Source organism: Asterias rubens, chromosome 5, assembly GCF_902459465.1.
Source record: "Asterias rubens chromosome 5, eAstRub1.3, whole genome shotgun sequence".
NCBI lineage: Eukaryota > Metazoa > Echinodermata > Asteroidea > Forcipulatida > Asteriidae > Asterias > Asterias rubens.
This window is the reverse complement of record NC_047066.1, coordinates 10,250,607-10,262,564: the sequence shown is the minus strand read 5'-3', so window position 1 is coordinate 10,262,564 and position 11,958 is coordinate 10,250,607. Positions and strand designations below refer to the sequence as shown.

The 11,958-nt window shown below is 38.8% G+C and overlaps 1 protein-coding gene across 1 annotated transcript in view; it reads right to left on the bottom strand.

The window, feature by feature from the left end:
- Positions 1-1,379: 1,379 nt before the first annotated feature.
- The window catches only part of LOC117290622 (kinesin-like protein KIF3A), a 37,046-nt gene continuing 26,467 nt past the window's right edge, over positions 1,380-11,958 (bottom strand). Inside the window, exons 11-18 of the mRNA XM_033772087.1 lie at positions 10,825-11,114; positions 9,821-10,021; positions 8,641-8,893; positions 8,085-8,389; positions 6,343-6,581; positions 5,500-5,724; positions 4,953-5,087; positions 1,380-4,125 (exon numbers count right to left, since the gene is read on the bottom strand). Of these exons, the coding sequence (XP_033627978.1) occupies positions 3,992-4,125; positions 4,953-5,087; positions 5,500-5,724; positions 6,343-6,581; positions 8,085-8,389; positions 8,641-8,893; positions 9,821-10,021; positions 10,825-11,114 (1,782 nt within the window). The 3' untranslated portion in view covers positions 1,380-3,991. The remainder of the gene's footprint in view (positions 4,126-4,952; positions 5,088-5,499; positions 5,725-6,342; positions 6,582-8,084; positions 8,390-8,640; positions 8,894-9,820; positions 10,022-10,824; positions 11,115-11,958) is intronic.

Sequence of the window (11,958 nt, the reverse complement as noted above, 5' to 3'; positions counted from 1 at the left end):
ATTTTTAAAGGGCAACAAAAATATAAATGAGGCCCCTGTATACCCTTTTGTTTACTTATTAATATTGATAAACGTTTACTGGAAGGCCTTGAGTAGCTTAAATTATATTAGCCAGCTTGGCCAAAATTCGCCATTGGCAAAGTGTAATACAACTGTTATTTAAGTGGGCTTAAATTGGGAAGTTATAGTCCAAGTTTTTGTTGATCGTTATGCTTTTTATTTTGCTGTGAAGTGCTTTGAGGAATTTATATTTATATTGCGCTATATAAATAGTGTTTTTTAAATAGTGTTGTTCCCTTTTTAATGGAGTGTGGATTTTTATTTATATTGCGCTATATAAATAGTGTTTTTTAAATATTATTATTATTCCCTTTTTAATGGAGTGTACATTTTATGTATTAGATGGTGATGCTGTTGTGAATCTATTAGCATATTTGGGGACAAAAATTGTTTCTACAAATTTGACGGTCCATACAAGTCTTCCACATTACAAGCGCACCGGGGATAAAAGCTCATAATTTCATTCGGTCTGACACACCTTGTGGACAGTTTTGCTTTTACTATCAATCTTAAAGGCAGTGGACACTATTGGTAATAAACCTTACTTGGTAACGAGTAATTTTATGGGGAGAGGTTGGTAGTACAAAACATTGGGAGAAACAGCTCCCTCTGAAGTGAAAATAGTTTTCGAGAAAGAAGTATTGTTCCATGAATTTTATTTCGATACCTCATAGATTTAGAATTTGAGGTCTCGAAATCAAGCATCTGAAAGCACACAACTTCGTGTGACAAGGGTATTTTTTCTTTCATAGTTATCTCGCAACTTCGATGACCGATTAAGATCAAATTTCACAGGCTTGTTATTTTATTCATATGATGGGATACACCAAGTGAAAAGACTGGTCTTTGACAATAACCAAACGTGTACCTTCCTTTTAATATGTACTAATTAAGGCATGTACACTATTGATAATTACTCAAAATAATTGCTAGCATAAAAACTTACTTGGTAAAAAGCAATGGACAGCTGTTGATACATGTAGTTTTTAAATCGTGGTTAAAAATGGCTTCAAGGAAGTAATTTTACACTAAACTATTATTTAAATGTGATTTCCCCCTTAGAGTTAGATTTTAAGGTCTCGAAATCAAGCAGCTGAAAGCACACAACTTCGTGTGACGAGGGTGTTTTTTCTTCAATTATTATCTCGCAACTTCGACGACCAATTGATTTCAAATTTTCACGTGTTTGTTATTTTGGTTAGATGTTGAGGTACACCAAGTGAGAAGACTGGTGTCTTTGACAATTACCAAAGGTGTCCGGTGTCTTTAAAATTAAATATAAAAAGAAATACAAACATTAAAGGCACAAAAGGAAACAATTTCAGTTGGGGATTGTTTATGTTTTTCCAGGAATCTTCCAGGAATCGCTCCTGTAATAAAAAATGTGATGCTCTGTCAATGGCAAACTTCAATTCATAATGACCCAAAATAAATAATAATATTTCAAACTCTCTTTGAATATAGTCACATTATAAGAGAGAAAAACACCTCTATATACAACTTGTTTGACCTATTTACAAGGTTTAAAAAAATTACGCTTTAAGAAGTTTTGTTTTAACAATAAGGCATTTTTTAATTTACAATACAATGTACATTGTTTAAAGGAAAATCTAATTATCTTATAGTACAAGGAATTTGCCCCTACAAATTAACAGTTTAAACTTTCAGTTTATGAATTCCTTTTCTTCAATAAATAATATTAATATTGACTGGCATATTTTATTAGACACTTTCAAGTTTAGTATCAAAGCGCCTCTTGAATAACTTGGTTGAATCGCTCACCCTTGGTAGACTGAATTGGGATTTAGAGCCCACACTGGTGATGTGAGGTAAGTCTCTTGTCAAATTTTGTAATATTTTTTTTTAAAGTCACAACAGGATTCGAACCAACACCCATTAAGGAACCAAACAGATGTGAAACTGAAATACTTTATGCGGGTAGTATTTAGAGTCCTATTAATGAAATAATAATTATGTGCCCAACTTTTATCCGTTTTTTTGTTCTTGTCCGAGGAAGAACCGATGTGAACAAAAAATTTCCAATTATTATTTGTTTTCAGAAAGGAAGCACTTTTTATGAATATTTTAACAATAATTCATTGGCGAATTGGAAGTCGGGGGTATTGAGAAGTGAAACCATATTGCACACAAAATTATGAACAGAAAATTAATTATGTACAAGAAGTAAAAAATAAAAAATAATACCATGGTATCGGTAACAAAACCTCTGGGCAAAGTGTTGTTTTTCTGATCAGTTGTTCACAGGTTGTTGTTGGCGTGAACTTTTAGCCAAATTTAAAATTCTCTTCTGTCGGTTCATCTTGACAGTTTAATCATACCAATGTAGAATCCAGAAAATGATCAGAGCATACTGATCGAAGTGTCGAGTTGAAACCAACGGTTCTACCAACGGTTCTTTTCAGAACCACTCCAACTCATTAAGAGATAGTCATTACATGGTGTTACCGCAAACCTTTCCATATAATGTAGAACTCATTGCAAGAAAAACATCTTATCGGCTTCAGATTAAGACCACGTACACCCACGAACAAAGGTGTTGTCACCTGACAGAAGGCAACAAATTCAGCAGATCGTTGAACAGTGAGCTGACTGGCTTTGCTTGATGAAGAGCAAGAAACTGGCAAACCCGCTTAGTAATAAGCCAAAATCTGTTTTATTGTCTCGACTGTGAAGACATACTTCCAAACTTCTCCAAAGACTTTTGGAACCGTAGTGTGACAGAGGTTGTCTTTGTACTGAAACGATCACAGCTTCTGGGTCTGTTCGCCTGATATTTTACTTTGATCGGAAGCACTTAGTGAAAACATCCCAATGTTGGGTCCAGTGAAACTTCATCAGCTGATGTTTCAAGCGACGTTCTTTGGCGAATAGACCGATCCATTAAGCTCCGTCCCATTCCGTATTGACCAATCACAGCGCAACGAAGGTCGGACAAAAAAAGTCTGACATGCAAGAGCGTATGCTTGGTTTGCGTGGCAGAGTTGTGCAGAAAGGCATTGGAGAGGCTCACGTGTTCTTGCTCACCTGTGTGTCGTGGGCAGAGCCTAATGGATCGGTCTATTGCGTCGGACATTGCTATGTCTGCTTCAAGGCTCCGTTTGCTGGCCTAGCCTGCTTGGCGATGACTTTGAATGCTAGACATCAAAACTGCTCAGGTAGAGCTGCTGAATTAGCACTTCAGTTAGTCTGCTCAGAATACCACCTTCCACAAGCCTGAACTATCACGGAGGCAACAAAGGCGATTGCCTCCATGTCCCCTGGTCTTCGCATTGGTGCCCTTGAAATGCTCCAATAGAAATTTCAAATTTCCTCATAGGGTGCCCTTTACCAAGGAGAAAATGCCTGACCTTGTCCAACACATTTTGCAAATTGTTGCCCTCTTAGCTGCTCGTTCAAAGACTTTTCAAACCTGCACCTGGTCATCAGTGCCTTTATTCAGTAAGCTATCAAGAGCTCCCAACATCTCAGACAAGCTCGATCATAAGCCAGCGTCATCCCTCATAGCTGTACACCACAGCTTTCCTGGAGTGTCAAGGAAGCATTGGTCATGATATCACAAGCTGTACTATTACTGCATATGACGATGTTCTTGTATACCTCTGTTTCCCTTTGACCTTTGTCGTCATAGAGTGTTAGGAAGCATTGGTGATGATATCTTGAGCTGTACTATTACTGCATATGAGGATGTTCTTGTATACCTCTGTTTCCCTTTGACCTTTGTCGTCATAGAGTGTTAGGAAGCATTGGTGATGATATCTTAAGCTGTACTATAACTGCATATGAGGATGTTCTTGTATACCTCTGTTTCCCTTTGACCTTTGTCGTCATAGAGTGTTAGGAAGCATTGGTGATGATATCTTGAGCTGAACTATAACTGCATTGCATTTCAGCAAATGAGGATGCTCTTGTACTACCTCCGTTTCCCTTTGACTTTTGTCGTCGGTATATTATTCTTTGCTTTATTCACATATTTCATGTACTCTATCTCTCCATCTAAGGTCAGCAACTCTTGCCTCAGCTTCTGGTTGATCTCTAGTAACGATTCTAGAATATACAAAGAGAAACAAGTGTCATGAAAGAGATAGCAATAACTTGAAATGTGTCTAATACCATTTGCTTATACTCAGATGTTCTATGAGGTGTATGTGACACTTTGGAATTTGCTATTTCTGTGAAGACCAAATTGTTTAGTGAAAGCTTTGCTTTCTGTCTTCACAAGCGCAAAACCAGAATTTTATGAGGGAGGGGTTCCCGTTAACCACCTGAACCGCTTAAAGTGAAAAGGAAGGTTGCAGTGAGTATGCTTATGGCACAAGCTGGCAAGTGGAATTGAAGAGAAAGCCCAATGTGTAAGTTTACGAAAGGAACTTAAGCCCGGTTCATAATTCCTGGGAATGCGAATGCGATACGAATGTTGACGTCACAAATTCGCACAAAAATTTCGCAGCAGTTCAACTCTGCTCAACTCACTTGCGAATATCGCTGCGATAGGAGGGTTGTGACGTCAAATTCACATCAAATTCGCTTTGCATTCGCATTCGCATGGAGTACGAACCGGGCTTTAAGGATAGTAAAAAAGACAAACAAGATTTGTTGAGAGCAGCAGGGAGGGGTCTGAGCCCCTGGAGCAATCCCAGAACCAATCCCCAAACCAATCCCCTGGTTCACCTCTTGGAAAAAGCTCTCTCTCCCAAATGAAGCCTGGTTAATACTTTCTGCCAATGTGATACAAATTTGACATCACAAATTAACAAATTATTCGCAACAGTTCAAATGTTTGTCAAATCGTGCGAAACATTCGCTGCGAAAACAGTCATGAAAATCGTGTCATATTCGCATTTGCCGGGAATATGAACCGGTCTTGAGCCTACCTGGATCTGGGGGCGGCCCACTCTTGTCTCCAGAGAACAGATCAGTGGTTCCCTGGGGCTTGTATTTAACGGGAGGCGGTGTAACAGCGGGCGTGTGAGGAATTGAGTTCAAACGTTGCTCATTGGTCGGGGCCTCTGTATTTAGTAAAAATGAAAAACACCACAAAGTTTTGATGGTTAGAGTTTAATTTTGCAATGGATGGTTTGGTGAAGACAGTCATGGCTCTGCTAAGCACTGAACTCAGTGCTGTGCGCTTGCTGTGTAAGCGTAGAATGCCTAGTATTGTGGAGTACACACACGCACAAGCGAAGACTCCCTGCTTATCTGTGAAATTTGCTTGAAGTAAGCGCAGAATTCCCTTCTTTCACAAGCGCCAATTATTTGCTTAAGGTAAGCAGAGCCATGAAATCGGGCCCTGTAGAATTTAGTGCTTTGAAGTGCTGAAATCATAGGCACAGAACTCTGCAGTAAGCAGTGCTATACAAATTAGGCCTTGCCCTGCAGGGTCCCTGCCCCCTAAAACCTTTAACCAATCATAAGACTCACCACCGCCTTGTTGCGTCTTAGTAGCTGGTTTCCCGCCACTCTTGCCGCCCTGTCCCCAGGCATTCTTCTTATTCCTATTACTGTACCCAGTCACACCCTGAGAGGGTGCAGTCGTACCCGCTGCTGGTTTGGCGACCCTTTTTGCGGGTGAGTTCTTTAGTTTGTTATTCTGCTGGGTGCCGTCTCGTTGTGGGCTGGCCTGCTCAATCTTCATTCCTACTGGATCTGGAGAAAAATGTTGGTGTGTGTGTGACTAAATAACAGGAACTAGTTACTGAAAAAAGAATTAGTTACTGAAAAAAATAAGACTGATTTTGTTCGTCATGGTGAACACAAAATTACTATTAGTAGTTTTAGTTTTTGCATTTTCGAATGATCTTATCCCCTAATTTCTGCCCTTGATAATACTTTTTTTCATCAACAACCATTTTTATGGGTTCGCGATTTAAAATGTTTGTGTTTTAACAATCAGTTGGTGAGGCACAACAGGGAAAAACATGGAGGAAGATTGATGTGTTTATTAGTACCAGGTTATACTTTTAGCTGAGGATATACATGGAACCAGCTTGAAATTTGAGTTATGTTTCCCCTACATGCCAACATGATGGCCAGACATGTGCATGCGTTTGAATAAAAAGATAGCACAAATCAAGACTTGTCAAACAATTTTACAAACTATAAAACAATCTCTCCTCGGAATTTTACCACCGTACCCCTGATTTATTGTGACAAGGAACAATTGGTTTACTCGCTCGCCAGACTAAGTAAATAAAATATTATATGACTTGCCTGCTTCTTCAACAGTAAATTAGCCAAAGTCAGGGAATATATACATAAACTTACCTCTATGATTTTCTTTGGAAGTAGTCGGTAAGGACGGAATATATATATCAGCTGTATGATGGGCTCTACCCCGAGTTGTCGTCTCTCCTAATGGGGGCCCCTCTCTACCCCTTGGGTTAGCCACGCCCCTTGGGGAGGGCTCGCCCGGCAAGGAGTGTGCAGAGTTGACTGAAGGTTGACTATGGTGGCTGTTAGCGGGAGGGAAACTCAGACTGGTATCTGGAACATTTCCGTAGTCACTTTTATTTTTAAGGGAAGATAAAAGTATGGGTTAAGGGTGACTATTTATTTACTGAACGTAAATTACTGAATAAGTGAATTTAAATATGGTAGGCCTATTCTGATTGGTCTATTGAAAAATACAAAATATGATGGGTCTATTAAATGTTAACATGATTTTAGGAACTCAGACTGGGAAATTTGTGTAGTCACTTTTCCGTAGGGAAGATAACAAGTTAAGGTGGGGGGGGTGAGTATTTTTAAATTGAATGTCAGAGTGAATTTAAATAGCATAGGCCTATTCTGACTGATGGAATACAAAAGAAAAATTCTGATTGGTCTAATATTAAAAGTACATATGACAGCAGAATGGCATGTTTAACTTGTTTCATGAATTTACTTTAAAAATGAAATTATTCTAAAAGCCTATAAATGCCATGTTAAATATTAAATTATTTGTCTAAAGATAAAAGTCAGAGGTTGATTTCACAAAGCACAAAATTCATCTTAAGATTGATACAGTAAAGATAAATGTTAGCCCTGGGGCTCTCAAAATAGGCCTACATCTTGCTAAAAATAGACAAGCAAGTAAATAAATAAGCAAAACCAAATATTAATAAAGGGTAAATAAATTATAGGGAAAGAAAAAAAACCTCCAAAACCTACATCCAAAACCTGGTGATAAAGGAGAAGACAAACATAAACAAACAAATCAAGACATCATAACAAAGTTGATGAATGAAATACATTAAAATTAAAAACATGGCAATGTTAATGCATTCAGTATAAATATAAATGCATACAATTGAATAACTTTTTTGATATTGTTTTGCATTCCGTACAAATGTACGAGTGCATACCGATCATCAATGAATGAAATTATGTAAAAGTATACATTATGCTCATTAGAAAGGAAAACATCTGCATAAATGAGAAAAACAACCAGGGAAAGAAAATACACATCAAACAAATCAAGACAAGATTCACAAAATTGATGAAAGAAATGCAATTTTTAGATAGCATGGCAATGTCAATGCATTCAGTATAACAAATACAAATATGAATGCGTAAATTAAATTTATTGGATATTGCACGCTGCAAATGAACGAATGTACAAATGTTTGAGTGCACATCAATATCCAATGAATAAAAAGTACATATTATGCTCATTAGAAAGAGAAACATCTGCATAAAGGAAAAAACAACCAGAGGAAAAACATACGCATCAAAGAAGAAATCAGGCATTTAGGAATTCAAATATATCAACATAACAATAAAAATACAAACAAAACATAATTACAAACTTCAATATACCAACGTAACAATTATAAAAATCAAATCACAAACTTCAATGAAAATAACTTCAAGTTCACAATCATAATGAACTCTTGCATTGAAATTAAATAACATATATGAGAAACATATTAACTGTCGCAAATTTGCGATGTCAAATTTCGAATCACTTTCGCAGGAAGTATGAGCTGGGCTTATTAAGAAGAATAAGAATTTCGTACAATACTCACTTTTGGTTTTTATACCCACTCTGCGTGGGTGGGTGACTATGCTGGGGCTTGCCGGGTCGTGATCCACCCGGACCTCCGCTATATCCCTGGTTCTCACCCACTTTAAAATTACCAGGAAAACTCTGGTGCGTCTGTGGCAGTGGCTGCTGTGATGAGTGATGCTGATTGACTGGTTGGGAGTGGTATTGAAGAGGCGGGGAGGAGGGTCGATATGATGGTTGAGGAGGGGTGTAGTGGTGTGGTTTGGGGCCGCGGTAACCATTGGGGACACCTCTTTTGTTGTCAACTGGAGGAAGCTGTCCAGTCTGTAAACAACAAACACATGAAGTATTCATTTATAAAACATCGGAGCTAATACATGTAGGAATGCACAATCTGAGAATTATTACTGACAGTAACACTTCTCAAAAAGTTAGGGCATAAAAACTGATGTCTTTTTCCATAACCACATTATTTCGAAGTGAAATGTTCCTCAAAAAGTTGTTATTGCCATTCATTTTAAGAGTGATTACCAAACATATACATGTACCTTCCCTTAAATCTAACGATGGCTCACCTGTTCCTGACTACCAGAGGAGTGTCGGTCCGTCCCACCGCTGCCACCGACTGAGGGCTTTGTACCCTTGGTACCCTGCTGCCAATCTGGTGACTGAAGTAATGAACTACTTTGTGAACTATTCCGTTGCTGGTCTTGCTGTGAGGATGGTGAGGCATTGGAGTTCTGAGATCTACCTTGGGCTGCCGCTGGTGTCGCCACAGACTTCCCTGACATTGTGCGGTTCATTGAGAGTGGGGACGCTGCAAAGACTCTGTGAGAAAAATATTGGAAGCATGTCAACCCCTGGATTCTGCAAACTGATGTTAAGAGTTTTAATAAAATATCATGTAAGGCCTATATGCTATGTATTTGAAAGGGCAAGGACACCGAGGCATTTTCTCCTTATTAAAGGGCACCCTATGAGGAAATTGTAAATTTCTACTCAAGCATTTTAAGGGCACCAAGGCATTGACCAGGGGGCACGGAGGCAATTGCCTTTGTTGCCTCCGTGAAGTATCAGGCCTGCCATGTGCAAATTTTAGTATACAAACATGAACAATTTCTCAAGTAAAGGGAACTATATTAAATCCTACATTTTCTGTTATTGTTGCCGCGTGTTTTTGATGTTTCCAAAGTCTGTACAAATACAAGCACTGAACTTTATTATTAATGATAGACAGCAACTTTCCTTAGGAAAACAAAATTGCGTACAATAATAACTTTACAAGGAGCACCACAGCAAGAAAATACCTGACAACTATTACAATTGCCATGGATGCCCTTGAGTAATTTAAGACCTACTTTTCTATGCCAACTGTATGGACAGTAAACGGGGTAACCCTGTTTCAGCCCTATGAGTAGGTGGAAAAAAAATTGTAGCCCACACCTTGAAGTGGCCTTCAGGCCTTGTGTGTCTGGCGACTTGCATAAAAAAACTTTTAAAAACATTAAGGCTAAGAGAGGCTGTGGTAACACCATTTGAATATCTCTTTAGAGTAGAGTTGGTTCTGGAAAGAGCTGGTGGTTAACATCTCAACATTTTGATCAAAATGCTCTGATGAACTGATCGACACCGTAAGTCATTAACCACTACTCTTCAAAAGGGATTTTCACATGGTGTTACTACAAACCTCTCTTAGTTATACTTCCATCATGCAAAGTTTCAAATCCTATAAACTTGAAGGTGGAGAAAACTGACCTTTCCAACTGGTCCAGCTTGGTGAGGAGTTTATCGTTTTCTTTGGATAGGTAGTGATGTTCAGACATTGCTCTCTCTCTGCCGTTGTGAAGGTCTGAGTTCTCAGATCTTAGGGTTTCATTCTCCACCATGTACTCCTGTAGCATCTCATAGAGGCTGCTGTCCGCCGCTGACTTGGGTGTGAAGGATGACATAATGCTGCTGTAAATTTAAAAAGATAGTTTCACAAATTTAAATAACTTTTGTTGTTTGCTGTAAATATTTGTATGTGGTTCTTAAGATGGTACTTATTTGTAAAAAAAAATCATGACCATTCTAAGGGTCCTTACTTTTACAATGAGGCACAATCTCAACCTCATCCCCAGTGTGTGTCGTGCGGTTACCAGGTTGACCGCTCTCTCACCCTGGTATTGGATCATTTGCATATCCAAAAATTTTGGATACATATGCAAATTAAGATAGTCTGGCTACTTTTCTAAATTCACATCTTTGTCATAATCTCGTAGTACGGTACCAGATTTAATAGCTTGTTTGTACATTGTTGGTTGCCGGCGGCTGGCTGTACCTATGAATATGGAACATATTCTAATATTGTAAAGTCCAATCAGGGTCCAAGTAAGAAGTTTCCATCCCAGGGTTTACTATTGTAAACATGGTTGAAAATAATGTAAACCACGGGGACGAGGTTGGCACAATCTATACCCAGTTTCAGATTGTGACAGATAAAGAAACAAAAATCTTGGCTTTTCATATATTCCTCTAGCCCTGGTGGGACATCCTCTCCATTGCACTACTACGCTGATGTCCTAGGTATAAAGATTCTCTACAATGCGAATAAAATTTCAAGTAAGCAGGATGCCAGTCACAAATTGTGTTTGAAAAAATAGCACTTTGGCTGGTGACCCTTGTTCCGGTAAGCATAATTTTATTATGCTTAGCTACATTTTAGGCTCAAGCAGCCTTATAAAAATTCGGCCCACATTCTTAACAAGACAGTGCACTACCTGTCGGTTTCTCTCCTCTTTAACTCTCGCTCCTTCCTGTTGTCTTTTTGCAACGGCGTCTTGGACTCTCCCTTAGAGCGATCGAAATCTCCAGGAATCGGAGTCCGATTCCCCGACAGATCGTCTTCCGAGAAGGTATGAATGGAGAGGCTGTCCTCTGTGTCGTTCCTCCTCATTGGGGACGGCTTGATGGGGCTTGGGAATTCTAGACGATTTTTGAGGTAGCTGTTTTCGTTGCGTAGAAGTTTGACTTCTCTCTTGAGGCTGAGGATAAGTTTCTCCCTGGGATCCTGATAAAAAAAGGGGGTCATAAAACAAATTAGCCTTTAAATTTGATTAGTCACATTATCCCCTTAAAGGAACACGTTGCCATGGATCGGGCGAGTTGGTCAATGAAAAGCATTCGAAACTGTTTGTTATAAAATGCATATGGGCAATTCCAAGCAAACGTGGACATGACACCAAAAAATCAAGTTTTTGTCACAACTTGCTTTCCACTTAGAAGTTAAAGCTAACATGTGAAACCAATTTATTTTTAGTTGTTGACAAGGACCGAACCCAACTTTGCCAAATAAGAACTCAGCTTGGGCTCCATGTAGGCTTGGCTAAATTGCGTGGAAAACTGTAATGCGACTGACAGTAATGTGACTGACCATGGTTTTGCCATGTATATCTAAAAGTTCAAGTTGGTGACCATCCTGTTGAATACTCATGTGTAACTTATAAGAGTTGTGTGTTACATATAGTAACACTTTCGCAAGGAAGCTTTGTGGTTGAGGAAATTTTTGAATTATGAAAAGTGCTCTGGGTCACTATGCAATTTATCACAAATGATAACAAACGCTTTTCATAGACCAACTCGCCCGATCCAAGGCAACGTGTTCCTTTAACAGAATTTAGCCAAAGTGGCTCGTACCAAAATGCCCATAACACATGGCTTCAAATGGCTGCAAGATTTGACCTGGTATTTTTGTGTGTGTCTATTGTTTGTCTTTCTTGCAAGTTAGTTTAGATTCTTGACATACATGTAGCTAGGGCTATATAGGCATCCGCCTCATGAAAAGATCAAAACATTTCTGTGGTTTGGGCTCTGGCCTGGTGACCAGACTTTGAATAAACAATCAATCTATATGT